General features: G+C 41.1%; 1 protein-coding gene across 1 annotated transcript in view; it reads right to left on the bottom strand.

Annotated features, from left to right (window-relative positions):
* SLC38A3 (solute carrier family 38 member 3) overlaps nt 1-15,398 on the bottom strand; it is a 146,224-nt gene that overhangs the window by 6,277 nt on the left and 124,549 nt on the right. Inside the window, exons 9-16 of the mRNA XM_058165807.1 lie at nt 11,912-11,994; nt 10,710-10,768; nt 5,723-5,893; nt 4,137-4,216; nt 3,226-3,326; nt 2,286-2,410; nt 1,385-1,529; nt 433-536 (exon numbers count right to left, since the gene is read on the bottom strand). Coding sequence (XP_058021790.1) covers nt 433-536; nt 1,385-1,529; nt 2,286-2,410; nt 3,226-3,326; nt 4,137-4,216; nt 5,723-5,893; nt 10,710-10,768; nt 11,912-11,994 — 868 coding nt within the window. The remainder of the gene's footprint in view (nt 1-432; nt 537-1,384; nt 1,530-2,285; nt 2,411-3,225; nt 3,327-4,136; nt 4,217-5,722; nt 5,894-10,709; nt 10,769-11,911; nt 11,995-15,398) is intronic.

Raw genomic sequence — 15,398 nt, 5'->3', positions numbered from 1 at the left:
CTCCCACAGGTCTTCCCTCTGCTTGGAAAGCCTATGCTCGTAGTCCTCAGTGAGGTGCTTCTGCTGAGCTCCTTCTCAGTCAGACCCAATTTGAACTGAGCTGTTTTGCCAACTCTTTCTCATGGTGGCTGCTTAGCTCCAAAAAATGCTTCCTGTTGGGACACTAAGGAGCCGGGGTGGGGAGGTGAGGAGTTGGCCATGTCCACCCAGTCACACATGACCACCTAGCCACGCCCACCCAGTTGGTCATTAGGCGGATCATATTAGTGGTCCGTGGGATTTAAAATTATGAATTTATTGGTCTCTGAGGTTCGAAAGGTTGGTGACCCCCTCTAAAGCAGAAAACCATTTTTTCTCATCCAGTAAATCCATCCCTTGGGACTCTTCATGAATAACTGAAGTAGCCAAACTGGACTGTTAGAGGTTACATACCAGGATCTTGGGAAGGGATTTCATAGGTTCCTTGTCCTTGGGCATGATCCGGATGTAGAATATTGCTGGGAAGATGAATATCAGGCAAGGAGCTGAGGTGGCACCTGGGAGAGTCCAACAGAGAATAGATTTAGGATCTTCAGAAAATGAAACACCCTGGGCTTCACTTTTCTTCACTAATATATTTTTGGGAAAACATGACAAGGTCTGACAAAAGGACCTCCAGCCTTGCCCCTCCTCCCTGGCAGAGTCCAGACCAACTATTGATTTTCCTCCTAGGATAGTGTTTGAGTTAAAAATCAGCAAGGAAAAAAAGCAACTGATGAGTGGCTAGGAATAAAAACAACAAAGAACCCTTTGGAATTACATGGCAAACAAAGAGGCTTAATGAGATGGCCTTGATTCTAGAAAAACAGAACACTGAAGCACCAGCTCAAGGAGTCCCATGGACGTTCTCAAAGAAGTATGGAATGATTATTGTCCTAATGCAGTTTCTATTTCTATTACTAAGATCTTGTTTATTTAGGGAAGAACTTGTGTGTGTATTAGAAATACTTTTCAGAAACATTTTTCAAAATATAAATGATTTTATCCATATCCATAAACAACATCCATAGTGGATATTTTGCCAAAATGCACAATCTATGTTACACAGTGGTAATAGTTTGACATCAGTTCCTTTCTTTCTTCCTTCCTTCCTTCCTTCCTTCCTTCCTTCCTTCCTTCCTTCCTTCCTTCCTTCCTTCCCTTCCCTTCCCTTCCCTTCCCTTCCCTTCCTTCTTTCCTATTTTATTTTATTTTATTTCCTGTCACTCTCTTTCTCACTTTCTTTTGCTTTTTGCATTTCTTTTTTTCTTTTTGGTATTAGTTTGTATTATCCTTTAGTATTGTTAAATTTTTTAACAAAAAGTATCTGTTTAAAACAAAAAGATTCCTGGAATGCAAGACTTACCAATTAAGCCAAAGATTCCCAGGATGGAGGGAGCAAAAATAACAAGCAAATTAATAGATGTCAGTAGCAGAAAAGCAATGATAATATGTCGAATCCAGCTGAAATCCTTGTCTGGAAAAAGCATCTGCTGGATTGCACGGCGCACCTGAAGAAAAACGAAGTAGTCAGGTTCACCTTTTGGAAACATGGCAGAGTTCTTCACTGCACATATTTTAGGTCTGTCTTGACTCCTATACCACTTTATCACAGCTACTTGAATTTATCCTTTTGCCCAGTTGAATAGACTTCTGATCTAATGGCTTAATTTTTTACTTCGGTTCCCATTTCTAATTTCGTGGACTGTAACAGCTATGACTGTAACTCCACCTTAATCGTCTACGAGTGCTTAGATCTTGTATACTATTCTCCCCTGCTTGTATCTATTGCAGCAGTGCTATAGTTTTGAACAATAGGGGTACCTTGGTACTCAACGGCTTTGAAACTCATTGAATTTGGTACTCAACACATTTTAATGTGAAAAATTTGTCCCGATACTCATCATTTATTTGGTATTCAACTCACAAGCTAGAACTTGTTGGTGTTGGCTGCCTTGTGACTTACTACATTATTCCTTATGGGAAAAGTTTCTTTGGTACTCTTCATTTTTGGTACTCAATGCGTCTGCTGGAACCAATTAAAATTAACCAAGGCACCACTGTAAACCACAATGACTTCAATGGTTTACATCCTAGGCTGTCTTCATTTTTATTCCTCTTTCAGTTACAAAAAATAGACATCAAGAATTCATGCAAGATAGGAATTAAATTTTAGATTGAGATTCCAGTTTAAAAAACACGTAGACACACACAACACAAAATCACATTTAGTCTCCTTCTGTCAGTTTTCTGACAGCGGAACTCACCGGGAAGAGAACAATGGGCACTGTTAGTGTCACCGCAATCAACACAGCTACTCGCACACACAAGATCAGCACATCAAGTGAGTCTACTCTGCTGTAGGTGTGAAGCAGCTCTGATTCTACCTGCCCTGTAGGAGACAGCCAAGAACAAAATAGCAGCATTGATCAGGCTAAATATATAACATGGACTTTCTTTTTACAGCACTCCCAAAATCTTCTCTTTTTTTTATAATTGAAGACTCTAGAGATGTTTGTTGTTCCTGGAGGCTGCAATCATATGGCTGGTGGCATGGGCAACTTTGTAAAATGCTAATTACAGTTTTTTCAAATGAACATGTAAGTCATTATATTGCACAGCAAAGGAAATTTGATGTACTATTATGTCTTTGTACAGGATACAATGCAAGGATTCAGCATCCTTCTTTTGAGATTCTCTAATGAAATGCATGAGACAGGCCAGTCCAAAGCACAGCTGAGAACACAAGCTTTGCAAAATGTGAAAAGATTACAACTGTTGGTGCTTTATAGTTCATTAGTGAGTTGAACATCCAAAGAATTTCTAGCTGCCTGCAACTGCATTCTAATGATTAGTTCTTGAGGGAAGAAGGCTATAGCTTTAAAAAGACAGTACTTTCTGCCCTCAGTATGTGCCTTTCCTTCATTTAATTAGGAAGCAAAGAACATGGGATACATTGCAAACTTTCTGTTGGCTTGAAGGTTATCCAAGTCTTTGTAAGGTATGTTGGCAGACATACCCCAAAATTGGCAAGAGAGGGATTTAAGAAATCAAATGGATGCCTGAAATCTCTACCAGCCTTAATATATATCCTCACAACCCTCCTACCCTCAAAATTTAAAAAGATCCAAATTCTGGGAATCACAAAAGGGATACTGATGGGCTGAGGACATACATGAACTCCTAGGGCAATAGAAAGGAACTTACCATAAAATGTGAGATAACCAAATAGGGCAGCCAGGAAGTACATAACATACATGACTGTGATAGAAATGTTGGAGATACACTGCATCTTCTTCTTGGTTGGGCTAAAAGACATACAAAAGACATACAAAAGCTCAATGAGAAGGATTTAACTTAGGCTAATCATGAAGTGGTTTTAATTTATTAAAAGCAGTGCACTTGTATCATTTGAATTTCTTTTTCACCTTGCTATTATTTAAAAATACAAATGTTCGATGAAACTCAATTTTGTCTTTTTTTTTTTAAAAAAAAACCTGAACATTATTTCTGTGAGTTCATATTACATGATAAGTCACAGGAGTTTAAATGGCAGGTATATCACCAGTCTATTATGGAGAGAGAGTGGGCAACATTTGATGAAAATCCCGAGGAACACTAAATGGTTTTTAAATTAAAATGAACCTCAGTTGCACAACCTATGCTATGACATTCTAGTGGAAAACTATAGCACTGATTCCCAATCAATTGGGAATTGTGCAATTCTAACACACCACAAAATACAAGGTCCCCTCTTGACTAATCAGGTCATTTTGCATTTGTGAACAGATATTTGTCCTCCTGCCTACTGAGAATCAATGTTCTGGAATGGCAGAAAAGACACATTTGCCCAACAGAACCAGCCAGTTTGGCCTTTTGTACTTAGAGCTGCATGTCTTTCCTATGACATGGAAATAAGCTGTACGGAATTTGCTACAGGCAATGTATAGTAAATGTGTATGTGTGCATGAGAAAGAAAAAGAACGAATATCTTAAAACATCATCTTTATATTCATCCTCTAAATTCAGTCATCTGACGCCTATGCTGTTTCTTCAATTTGCAACACTACTTCAGTGATGTCAACAGTGAGGTATCATTAACATATGTACATACTTACTTTTTCAACTCAGTGTAGATAGGAAGGACTTCAGGATGACACACAAAAGCAAAAGCCATGATAGGGATGGTGTAGGCTGTCTGCAAAGTTAAAAGAGCAAAAGAGATGTTGGGGAAATGTCAGAGAAGCTTCTGCCTGCAAGAGTGATGCTGTTTTAAGCTCTCAGCTATACCCATGCAAAGAAAGTGCACAACCCAAAAAGTGTTAACAAAGATTAGCAGGGAATAAATGAAGTGGAGACAAATTCTTACAGAATTGTGATTCCCAGAAACTCAGGTCCCTGAACCCCAATCTAGAGGTATTATTGTGGCCATTCTTCCATTCACCGCATCAGACAGTGGTAACCACTAAAGCAGGGGTCCACTTCAGAACTGAGCCACAGAAGTAGTGGGTGAGCACACGTGTGCACACAGATCCACTTGTGCGAACAGTGGGTGCACGTGCCTGCTGCTTGTAAAAAATGAAGCTGAACGCACATGCGTGTTTGCCCACCACTCGTGTAAAACCAACCTCTCTCCCACCACTGTCACCAGTCCACAAAGCCGGAAAGACTGGAGACCACTGCACTAAAGGATGATTTTGCCACTTTAGTCCTGAGCTTTTTTCGGGTTTCCCTTTAGACCTTTACTGTACCTATTTTATATTTCATCTCTTTCATTCCTCATTGCTACCTTGTTTTTTGGCTATATGGTTTTTATCCTCAAAACTGTTTCTCTACTTTTGTAAGCTTCCTCTTTGCTTTCCTCTTCTTTTTTAACTCTTCTGTCCCAAATCCACTTTTTCATTCTTTCATCAACAATCATGTTTATTCCTACCCTTTCCACCTATCTATTAATTTCTTTCTTTCTCCTTTTACCACTCTTCCTCTATAGTTTAGATAAATATAACCTCTCCCCCACCCCCACCCCCATAGTTAGCATGGTCATCTCGAGAATCTCAGCCTGGAGAAGATTGGTTTAAATTATTTGTATCATGTTGGCTCTAGAACAAGGATATCAAACTTAAGGCCTGTGGGCCAGATCTGGCCTGCAGGGTGCTTAGATCTGGCCCACGGGCCTGCAGTGTCTCTGCCAGCGAAAACAGCTTGGGAGGACCATGCACAGCTCTCCCAGGCTTACTTTTTGGCCACGGCAGCCTCCTGCAGCCCTCTGCCAGTGAAAACGGAGCTTGGGTGGGCCGCATGCAGCCCTCCTAAGTGCTGTTTTCACTGGTAGAGGGCTGCAGGAGGCCATAGTAGCCAAAACTGGAGCCTCGATGAGTGACATCGAGCTGGCCACATCCCCCCCCCCCCGAGGTCAAACACAACCCTGATGCAGCCCTTGATGGAACTGAGTTTGACACCTCTGCTCTAGAACAACCATTAACATTTAATAATAAAAGACCAGCAATACAGTAAACATCTGATACACTTAACAGGGTCTGATAATTATTTTCTAATTTGGACACTTCCTGAAATTAGGCCAAAACTCCTACCCACAGTTAGCATTAGCATTGCTACAAATTCACACATTTGGATGGCACCTAGGTTGGATAATGATATATATTATTAATTACTGCTGGTATCCTCACGAATCCACTCATCTGACCTGAGACTTGAGCGTGAACAAACTTGGAGAGCAAATGTCTTCCTCTGTGGCCTGTACAGTAGTGTGTTCATTTTGATAGCTGCTTGTGCTAACCAAGGTGTAGTTCAGGTTCCCTGTGCTGTTGATCTGGTCAAGAAGTGGACAAGGAATCTGGAACTTTTTGTAAATGACCTGAGGAGGAAATAAAACCTCATAAGTTCTCACCTGAGGAGGAAATAAAACCTCATATGTCCCAATACAAGGACCATCATTTGCCTGCTTCACATATTTTAATCGTATTTTCACTGGATGACCTCAACATTAGGCAAGAAATCAGCTATGTTGGGTAGCTCTGGGTTAACTGAGGAAAGAATGGCTAATGTCTATGTACGAGTTTTTGATTGGTGGCCTTAAGTATCAATGTACTTCATGGCATGGGGTCAGTTTATCTGCAGAACTGCCTGTCTTCAATGATTTCTGTCTGTCCCATGAGTTATAGCACAGCGGCATGCTTTGGGTTCCTATTATGAAACAGTGTATTCTGATGGGACCCAGGAAGTCTGCCTTCTCTGTCACAGCACCAGCTCTGCAAAACAAGGTTTGGATGGCCCTGATCCGTTTGTTCTTCTGTAGAACCTGGTTCTTCCTCTGAGTTTTAGCCCAGAAAATGGGAAAAATCCATACAAAACTAAAGTTCTTGATTGAGATATGCGAGAGTTGGTCTTTGTTAATTTTGTTCTTATTATTATTTCTGTTACCCATTGTCCTATTTTTGTTTTTATCCTGTTCTGAACATTTATTATACTTTGTTACCCCGATTGTAATTCTGTGTTTTCAAGTTTCTGCAAAATCCCCCAAATGGTATCCAAACCAATCCACGGTAGGAAGATGACAGGCACTAGGTAGCACTGTATTCAGGTTACATTATTATTAATATAAAAAGGTGAGCATTTTTCTGATTGGTTGAATGGAGATGGAATAGCACTAGAAATGATATCTATGGAGAGTCATCCAGGTCATGCTTGTCCCAAAGGTGCTTTTCTAAAAGGCAACTGGACTTTCTTGGTTTTTTTCATTTAAAACATTTCACTTCTCATCCAAGAAGCTTCATGCTTTTCCAAAAGGCAACTGGACGTTTCTTGTTTTTGTTCTTGAAAACATTTCGTTTTAAGAAGAACCTGAAGAAGCTTCTTGGCTACCTCTTACAATTCTATTTAGCTCTTCTGGGGATGACTGCAGTAGGTCATGCCAGCCAGTCAGAGAAGTCCAGCACGAAAGTGCACATATCAGAGTGATAATATGTTAATACTAGAAACATGATGCCTTCTTATCTTATGTATCCCAATCTCACATTCCCTTGTCATAGGCCTTACTAACTAGAGTTGATAGGAGTTAAAAAGAAATCTGGAAAGGATCAATTTGCCTATTGCTACTATAACTTTATTTAAGAATCCTGAGAACTACACTTTCCACTGAAATGCCCACATTCATACTCACACATCTTTGTATTAGTAAAACTTAATAACTGAGTTCTATACATACTTTCCTAATTCATATTTCTCAAAACTTGTGATTTTGAAACCCATTTTATCATTTGATTTAGAATAGAATAACAGAGTTGGAAGGGACCTTGGAGTTCTTCTAGTCCAACCGCCTGCTTAGGCAGGAAACCCTACACCACTTCAGACAAATGGTTATCCAATCTCTTCTTAAAAACTTCCAGTGTTGGAGCATTCACAACTTCTGGAGGCAACTCATTCCAGTGTTTAATTGTTCTCACTGTCAGGAAATTTCTCCTTAGTTCTAAGTTGCTTCTCTCCTTGATTAGTTTCCACCCATTGCTTCTTGTCCTACTCTCATTTGAATTATTTGATTTTAATACAAAGATAGCAGGACAAATATACAGCCTAAGCTTGTATGTTCTGGTAAATCTTATTATTTAAAAATATATGTACTGTTTTTCTTTATAAAATAAACTTAAAACAATCCTAGAAAAGCCAATGAAACACAACAAAATCGCACGCTGAGAAACAGTTGCTGAATTCATTCACTTTTATAAAAAAAAAAAAACAGGGTAAAATAATACAAATTAAAATCAGGGAGACAGAACATTAACCCATGCCAAACCCCACTGAGCAGCTTGCCTGAGGCACCAGGCAAAAAGTAAATTAAATGTCTCCAGGTAGGAGGTATCACAGTGGAACTTCATACCCTGCACCAGCATGAAGCGTGTAAAACATGCTAAGCTTAAACAGCATGATATGTCACCAATGTATATCAGAAAAGAGATTTACTTATATAGCTTCCTAAATACATTTTACCATAATGTCATTAGATTGCAACTTTTTAAAACAAGAAGTAAGTAGCACAAATGCTCTGGTGATAATTGCACTACCATTATTTTTTGCAAGAGATCACAGCTATGATTATTTATAGGACTGGAGTGTTAGAAAAAAAAAATCAAGCTAGCAAGCCCTTTGGGCTCGTCCTTATTATAATCCAGGGCAAAATTTACAATTTGACTGGGTATGAATATCTTCAATGCAGCAGTTTGGGTAGGAGCAACTAGCTGATTTAAGCTACTGATAAAGGAGAATATTTGTAGCTCAGGGTTGAAATGAACTAGGCAACATCATGATGTTTCCACATTTGGGTAATGAAACATCTGTAAGAAAATAATCCAGCTCAGAGAGCACCAAGGACCCCTGATTTAAATGAAGAACTATTTCTGACTTGAAACGGTAGCTTGAAGAGGAGTAAAAAATACTCCCTTCTCCAAGATTGGTAGGCACTTTGAAATTGTATTTTATTAGTATGCATGCTAACATCCCTATGAGGGCTCTGGCATTACTTCCTGTCTTCTCCTGTTGTCCCTCACAATGATACAAAGCTTCTTTTCCCAGAAATAGATCAGTGTTTCTGACAAGGGAGTGAGAATATAGTGATGCATCATTGCAAAGGCTGGAGGCAAACTGCTTGCGAGCTATTTACTGTGACAGTCTGCACTTGAGAAAGTAGCACCGTCCAATTTTAGCAATGTCAGGAAATGCAAAATCCTCCTCCTTGGCCTGATGACCCAAAAGGAAAAAGATTTAGGACCAGATTCAATGGCTCGATATATCTGGTTTGATAGAGATAGAATCTAGCAGAAATAATTACATACAAGTGAAGATGCTGCTTTCATAGGGAATCAATACCCTGAAGTATTGCTCCCTTAGAAGCCAGGATAAAACACCTCTCCTCTCTTTTAAAATTTGATTCCGTTTATTTATTCTGGATCTTCTTCAAGATGCAGTTGGCACCAAGCATACTTTTCCTTCCCTGACTCTCTCCTTGTAAAACAGATTACCGTATATACTCGAATATAAGCCGATCCGAGTATAAGCCGAGGTCCCCAATTTTACCCCAAAAACTGGGGTAAACTGGGGACTCGAGTATAAGCCGAGGGTGGGAAATGAGGCACCTACGGTTGAAACCTCCTCCTCAGCTGAGAAGGCTGGCGGCTCCCCGCCCGCCCTCTCACTGCACCGCAGGGCTTCCGTCCGTAAAATGTGAAAAAGGAAAAAAACTCGAGTATAAGCCGTATATACTCGAGTATAAGCCGAGGCTTAAAAAAAAAACTGAGTATAAGCCGTATAGACCCGAGTATAAGCCGAGGTCCCCAATTTTACCCCAAAACTGGGGTAAACTGGGGACTCGAGTATAAGCGAGGTGGGAAATGAGGCACCTACGGTTGGGGAAACCTCCTCCTCAGCTGAGAAGGCTGGCGGCTCCCCGCCCGCCCTCTCACTGCACCGCAGGGCTTCCGTCCGTAAAATGTGAAAAAGGAAAAAAACTCGAGTATAAGCCGTATATACTGAGTATAAGCCGAGGCTTAAAAAAAAAACTCGAGTATAAGCCGTATAGACCCGAGTATAAGCCGAGGGGACGTTTTTCAGCACAAAAAACGTGCTGAAAAACTCGGCTTATACTCGAGTATATACGGTAGGCTGAAATGTACTAGAATTTTTGTAAATAAACAAATGAATAAGCAAAGTTCTTAAATATTTTTTAAACTGGGAAAAAGGAAAGACCCCAAATAAATCCTTGAAAACATCCAACCATGAAAGATCTTTTGTTAAGAATTTCAGGTAATGTATCTTAGACAAGTCATGGTAGCAGAGCTATCAAATTTCCTCAGTCTTTGTGATGTCTTAGCTATAGCTCTTATTATCTCTAACCATAGGTTGGGGCTGATTAAAAGTTGTAATCCAAAACATCAACACTGTTGTATTGAAAAGACTTGCATTAAAGTTTCAATGGCGCCCTCAAGCTTAACTTTCTCTTAATCTAACCCTTCCCATAAAGTTGCTATGTGAATAAAGGACAAAGGAAAATATATTTGCCACTCTTAAAAGATGGACAAGATAGAAATACTGTATATGTACAGGTAATCCTTGCTTATCAACTACTCATTCAGCAACCATTACGATTTATGATAGTGCTGAATTAGTAGTACTTATGACTGATCTCATAAGTACTACTGTACTGTACTGCTGTGGCAGTGCCCCTGTATTCACGTAATTGTAATCCAGGTCCTCAGAAACCAACTCACAATGATGATGTTGCAGCATCCCATGTTCACATGATCACCAAATGCAAACTTCGCCACCAGCTTTTGACAAACAAAGTCAATGGAGAAGCTGGCTGGAGGTCACCAATGCTGACCATACAATGACAGTATAGGATTCACTTAATAACAGCAACCAGAAGTGCTGGAACTGCTGTTGCTAAGCAACACAAGTCATCTAAAGTTGTGCTTTATAATCTTACAATTCCTGTTGTTAAGTGAGAACTACCTATAGTTGCTAATTAATATTTCAGTTTTAAGCTAATTTTTCTGCAAGTAGATCATGTTGAACTTAACGGATCAAACTTCTGAATAGAACATGAAGAGCTCTGTATCAGAAATAGATTTTACATAGAGTTAAAAAAAAATACTTTATAAACCATCATCATTCAAACTCACCGAGATAAGGAAGAAGACCATGCAGCTGAGAGAAAACCCACTGGCATAACCAAGATAACCTGGAACAAGAGAAAACAAAACATTGCAAGGGATCTGTAGGTTTCCCTGTTGTGCTAAATTTCTATCTCTCTTTCTCTCTGTATCATTCTTTCATTATTATTGTTTATAAGAAGGTCTAGCTATCAGAAAGTTTTGAAGCACGTGTTCCTGAAAGTAAGGAAGAGTGCTTTGATTTTCCATTTTGCAAAGTCCAAGATTGTCCCGTTCTAAATACCACATTTTTTGGACTATAAGACACACCTAGCTTTTGGGGAGGAAAACACGGAAAAAAAATCTGCCTCTGCCTCCCAGGATTTTGCCTCCTTGCAGCAAATAGCAAACAGCCTAGTCAGCTTCAGCATAAGCCTGATTTAGCTTGAGCAGCTGATTGGCGGTTGGATCTGCCTTCCAGAATACTGCCTATCAGCTGTTCCAGGCTTGAGGGATCGCCCATCAACACCGCCACCTATTGCCATCTCCATGCACTCCATTTTCTGTCTCTGTGTGTCTTCCGAGCACCCATTTTCGGCCTCTGTGCATCCCGCTTTTGGCCCATTCCAGGTGGTGGGGATTGCCGCCACTTGGACTAGGCCAAAAATACAATGTCCAGAGGCCAAAAATGGGGAACGCAGAGGCGGCAATAGGCGGCAGCAATGGGTGGTGGCCTGGAACAGCTGATCGGTGGTATTCCGGGAGGCAGATCCAACTGCCAAACAGCTACTCGTGCTAAATCAGGCTGTGCTGAAGCTGATCAGGCTGTTTGCTGTTTGCTGCAAAGAGTCAAATTGCTTGGAGGCAGAAGCTGAAAGGTGGGGACTGGTGGGTGGGCGGGTTTGGCGACATTCACTCTATAGGACGTACAGACATTTCCATCCACTTTTGGGAGGGAGTATGTCTTATAGACCAAAAAGTACAGTAATACTTTAATTTTCAGTAGTAAATAGCATGAAGAGGAGCATTTCAGTGGATGTGGTTTTGGGGTTAATTCTCATGCTTTTTAGAAACACTTGGCAAAACAAAAGCCCTTGTTCACGTATACTCAGCAATATCCATGCTGCTTTTCATACTAATTCCATCTTTTGCCACAGAGTCATTAAGCATGGGACAGTCAAAGTGTTTATCATCCTCATAAATGAGAGTTAAGGAACTTAAGTAAAACTTACCAAGTTGTTTCATGAGGGCCAGAGGAAGGATAATGGTGATACTGACCAGGATTACCAGGTAATTTCCATTCAGATACCAGTCCCTGAAATGACACAGCCAAAGTTACATCATTTGTAGCCATTTGATCTTTGAGTACCATGAGGTATCTCTCCAAACTAAATGCAGCCAAAGCAAAAAAGCAGACACGGAGAACAGTTAATACAATTAAATCCTACTAATGCATTAAACACAACTAATATGTATGGATACACAGAATGTATCCTCACTGTCACATTAAAACACTTATGTAGCAACTCAGGGGCGGGGAGAGAGACTGAAGTTCTTGGGGGTCACATGATCCCCTTGTACTGTAGGCTGTTTTCTAGAATCATACAATAGGATTAAATCTCTCTGTGACTAGTAGACAATGGTTGCAAATACTCTGAGACAGTAGTCTTCCTATATGGATCGAATCGGTCAGACCACTCTTTTAATTAGAACAAAATTACCAATATCAGCTCCTTAAATTTAGGCTGAGCTTTGCCAGCATAGCTTGGAGAATGTTGTGTCTTGCCCGCCCTCAGAGCAGCCGGGGCCTTCTTACCTGCTCCCGCACACTGAGGAATGTATGCCTCCCGGTCCCAGTCCTGGCTCCATGCCCACACAAACTGCAGAAGGAGAATCTCCCTGCCCCAGCCCTGACTCCATGCCCAGGCAAACGGAGCAGCTAGACCCCTCCCCCTTCTCCACAGCAGGTGAGCCTGAGGAGGGTTTATTACCAACAGCTGATTGGTGTGACCCTCGCATCAGAAGATTGGAGAGGCGGAGGCTACAGAGGGAAGGGAGGGGCAGGCCTTAATGAGTGCTGAGTCATGGAGCCACACCCCATGGCCTATATAAAGGATCTACTTTCTGGCAGTCTCTGAGTCAGGCAAAAGTCAAACTTATCTTGCTGAAGTCACTTACTGGTCTCCTGCCTGCTCTGAGGACTTTGCTAGGACTTTGGGCAGAGCTGCAGAGGCACGCCTGATTCGGATTTCCCGGACCCAGCCGTCAGCGGAGGAGTGGGACACGACAGAGAAACAGGACTGATTCTTGAATCTTTAGCACATACTATATGAAACTCAGCCACTGAATCATGGCACTTCCTATATTTTTTAAAGTTCTGTTCATCTGTCTGTCCATCTGTCCATCCGTCCGTCCATCTACCTCTCTCTCTTTGTCTCTCTCTTCCCATTTGTCTCTAACCTGAGTACTTGAAACTTTAATCCAAATCTAAGGAAACTTTACCAAATTCCTTCCAAAGAGCAAGGCCTAGTCTAAAAGCAAGGCCTAGTCTAAAAGCACACAAGGAAAAGCTGTTTAGCATTTCAGTACCTCACATATTTTTCCATGACGCTAAGAAGAAAAGGAAACATTATAAACCAGCAAACCAGAATTCTGCATGACTCATGTAATATTTAAAGACAGATATATCTGGGTATGAACAGTCTTAATTTTCATAATCTAACAAAGAACACTATTTTTGGAAGGCCATTTTATATTAACTATTTTATTTTACGGGGAAAGTTTCGGGATTAAAAAGAGTGGGTGTGGAAACTCGTAAAGAAATGAGAGGCATTTCAAGCAAGCAGGGACAAATATTTAAGAAGTGGGAGAGGGGATTGGTTGTAAGGATTTCAGAGTATAAAGAAATCCTTGCCCTGAATCAGGATCTGACAGACTCCGAAGTCCCCTGAAAATAAGCTCTGGGTTTTTAGTCTTGAACGGCATTGAAAGATACAGGTTAGAAGGCAGAACTGCAGTTCCTTCAGTCTTGAGCCAAGACCTCTCGTAACAAGAAGCAGTCCAAGAGGAACCAAGGCAGGCTCTAAAAGGAGGTTGATCTTGTCCCCAGTTTACTCTTACAGCCTGTTCAGGTTGAGTTCCAGAAACTGATCATATAGATCTCAAAAGCTGAATCACCACCTATTTTACCCATCCTGTTTCCTCCGAAGTTAAACTCTTGCTCTTCTTCCATTCTAAAAGTCCTAGTTTGATCTTTAGCCTGCTTTTTAGATTGGCTGTATTTAAAGGTCACCCAGCACGACTTTTCTCCAAGTACATGCCGATACCTCTGCTGATCTTGTGGTATTCAGTTTTGCAACTAGGGACAGTCCAAATCCAGCCAGAGATATACTTGTTTCAGAATTACACCCCTTACCCCTTATATTATATATTTTCAAAGTTATCAGGTTCACACACTGTGCATTACAATAACTGATTGCACATGTTGCACTACCTCATAAATCACGATCCAATCCTACAATAGCTGGGTTCATATCATAGTCTAAGCCGAAACCAAACAGACCATATCATTGTTTAGGGCAATACAAGAACCTTGCATTTTCAACATTTTCAAGTGTCTTCTTTGCAATCAACATGTGCTTCTTTAACTTCTTTAAATAAGATTTTCCAATGATAGTGAAATATTCTGTTCTGCTGTCATGCTGGCCCTGTACATTTTCAGAGTTTTCAGTCTTGGGACTAATGCCAGATAAGCAGACCACTGATAACACAAAACTTCTATAAGAATGCCTTGGGTGTATCTCACCCTGAAGGACAGAAGCAAATATGCTGGTGGCTTTTCCCACATCTCAGAGGAGCCTAAAGAGGAGTGATCCATACATCCAAGGGAGAGGATCTTTCTTTGCCTACTGCTATACTAATTTCCCAAACTAACCCTTCCGCCAGGAGGAAAGATTTCCTTGGGTTGGTTAGGGTGTCAGGTTCTGGACAAGGGCTTGGAAAAAAGACAAACCAGGTTTCTGGGTGTAGCAATCTTTATCCGGCGCTCAAGCACATTCCAACCATCAATCACATAGAAGAAAAATAGTCAGCGCTATCATGCAGTGCTCCCCTCCACCTTTTAATGTCTCTCATGCTCCACCCGTGACTCCACCCCCCCCAGCCACATCCCCAGCACGCTTTCAGCCTATAGCACAGCCAATACGCTGCCTCAAATTCTTGCTGGCTGGCTTAGTTCCTTATACAAGCCAAGACTCAGCAAATCCTCCATGGTTTGGCTCTTTTGGCTGTTCAGCAGCAGCCCCAGTGATGGCGTGGCCCAGATGAATTCACAATCGGCATTGGACCCATATGTGAGTGACCTGGCCCCACCTGAATGACAGCCTCGAGTATCACTGGGGTGGTAGAAGGTATGCTGAAGCCCAACCAGCCCATGAGCAGAAACACAGATCTGACTAATACATCCAGGGCAGAAGGAAGTAGAGCACCACACATGGATTGGAAGTTCATTTTGGTTTAATCCTGTGCAGAGGGTTTATTCAACGTTGGCGTCAATCAAAAATAGTAGTGGCTTAATGCTGTGAAATCCCTGTAACAGATTGTCCAGAGGAGATAAATCTCTGTACTACTAAAGAGATGTTAAATGGAGCTGAGCCACAGGGAAGGAGAAGGCGGGGAAAGCAGAGAGCTCGCGAATAATGACGGGAGAAGAAATGGATA

Source organism: Ahaetulla prasina, chromosome 2 (assembly GCF_028640845.1).
Source record: "Ahaetulla prasina isolate Xishuangbanna chromosome 2, ASM2864084v1, whole genome shotgun sequence".
Taxonomy (NCBI): domain Eukaryota; kingdom Metazoa; phylum Chordata; class Lepidosauria; order Squamata; family Colubridae; genus Ahaetulla; species Ahaetulla prasina.
The sequence above is the reverse complement of the archived record's forward strand: the minus strand, read 5'-3'. Positions and strand labels throughout refer to the sequence as shown.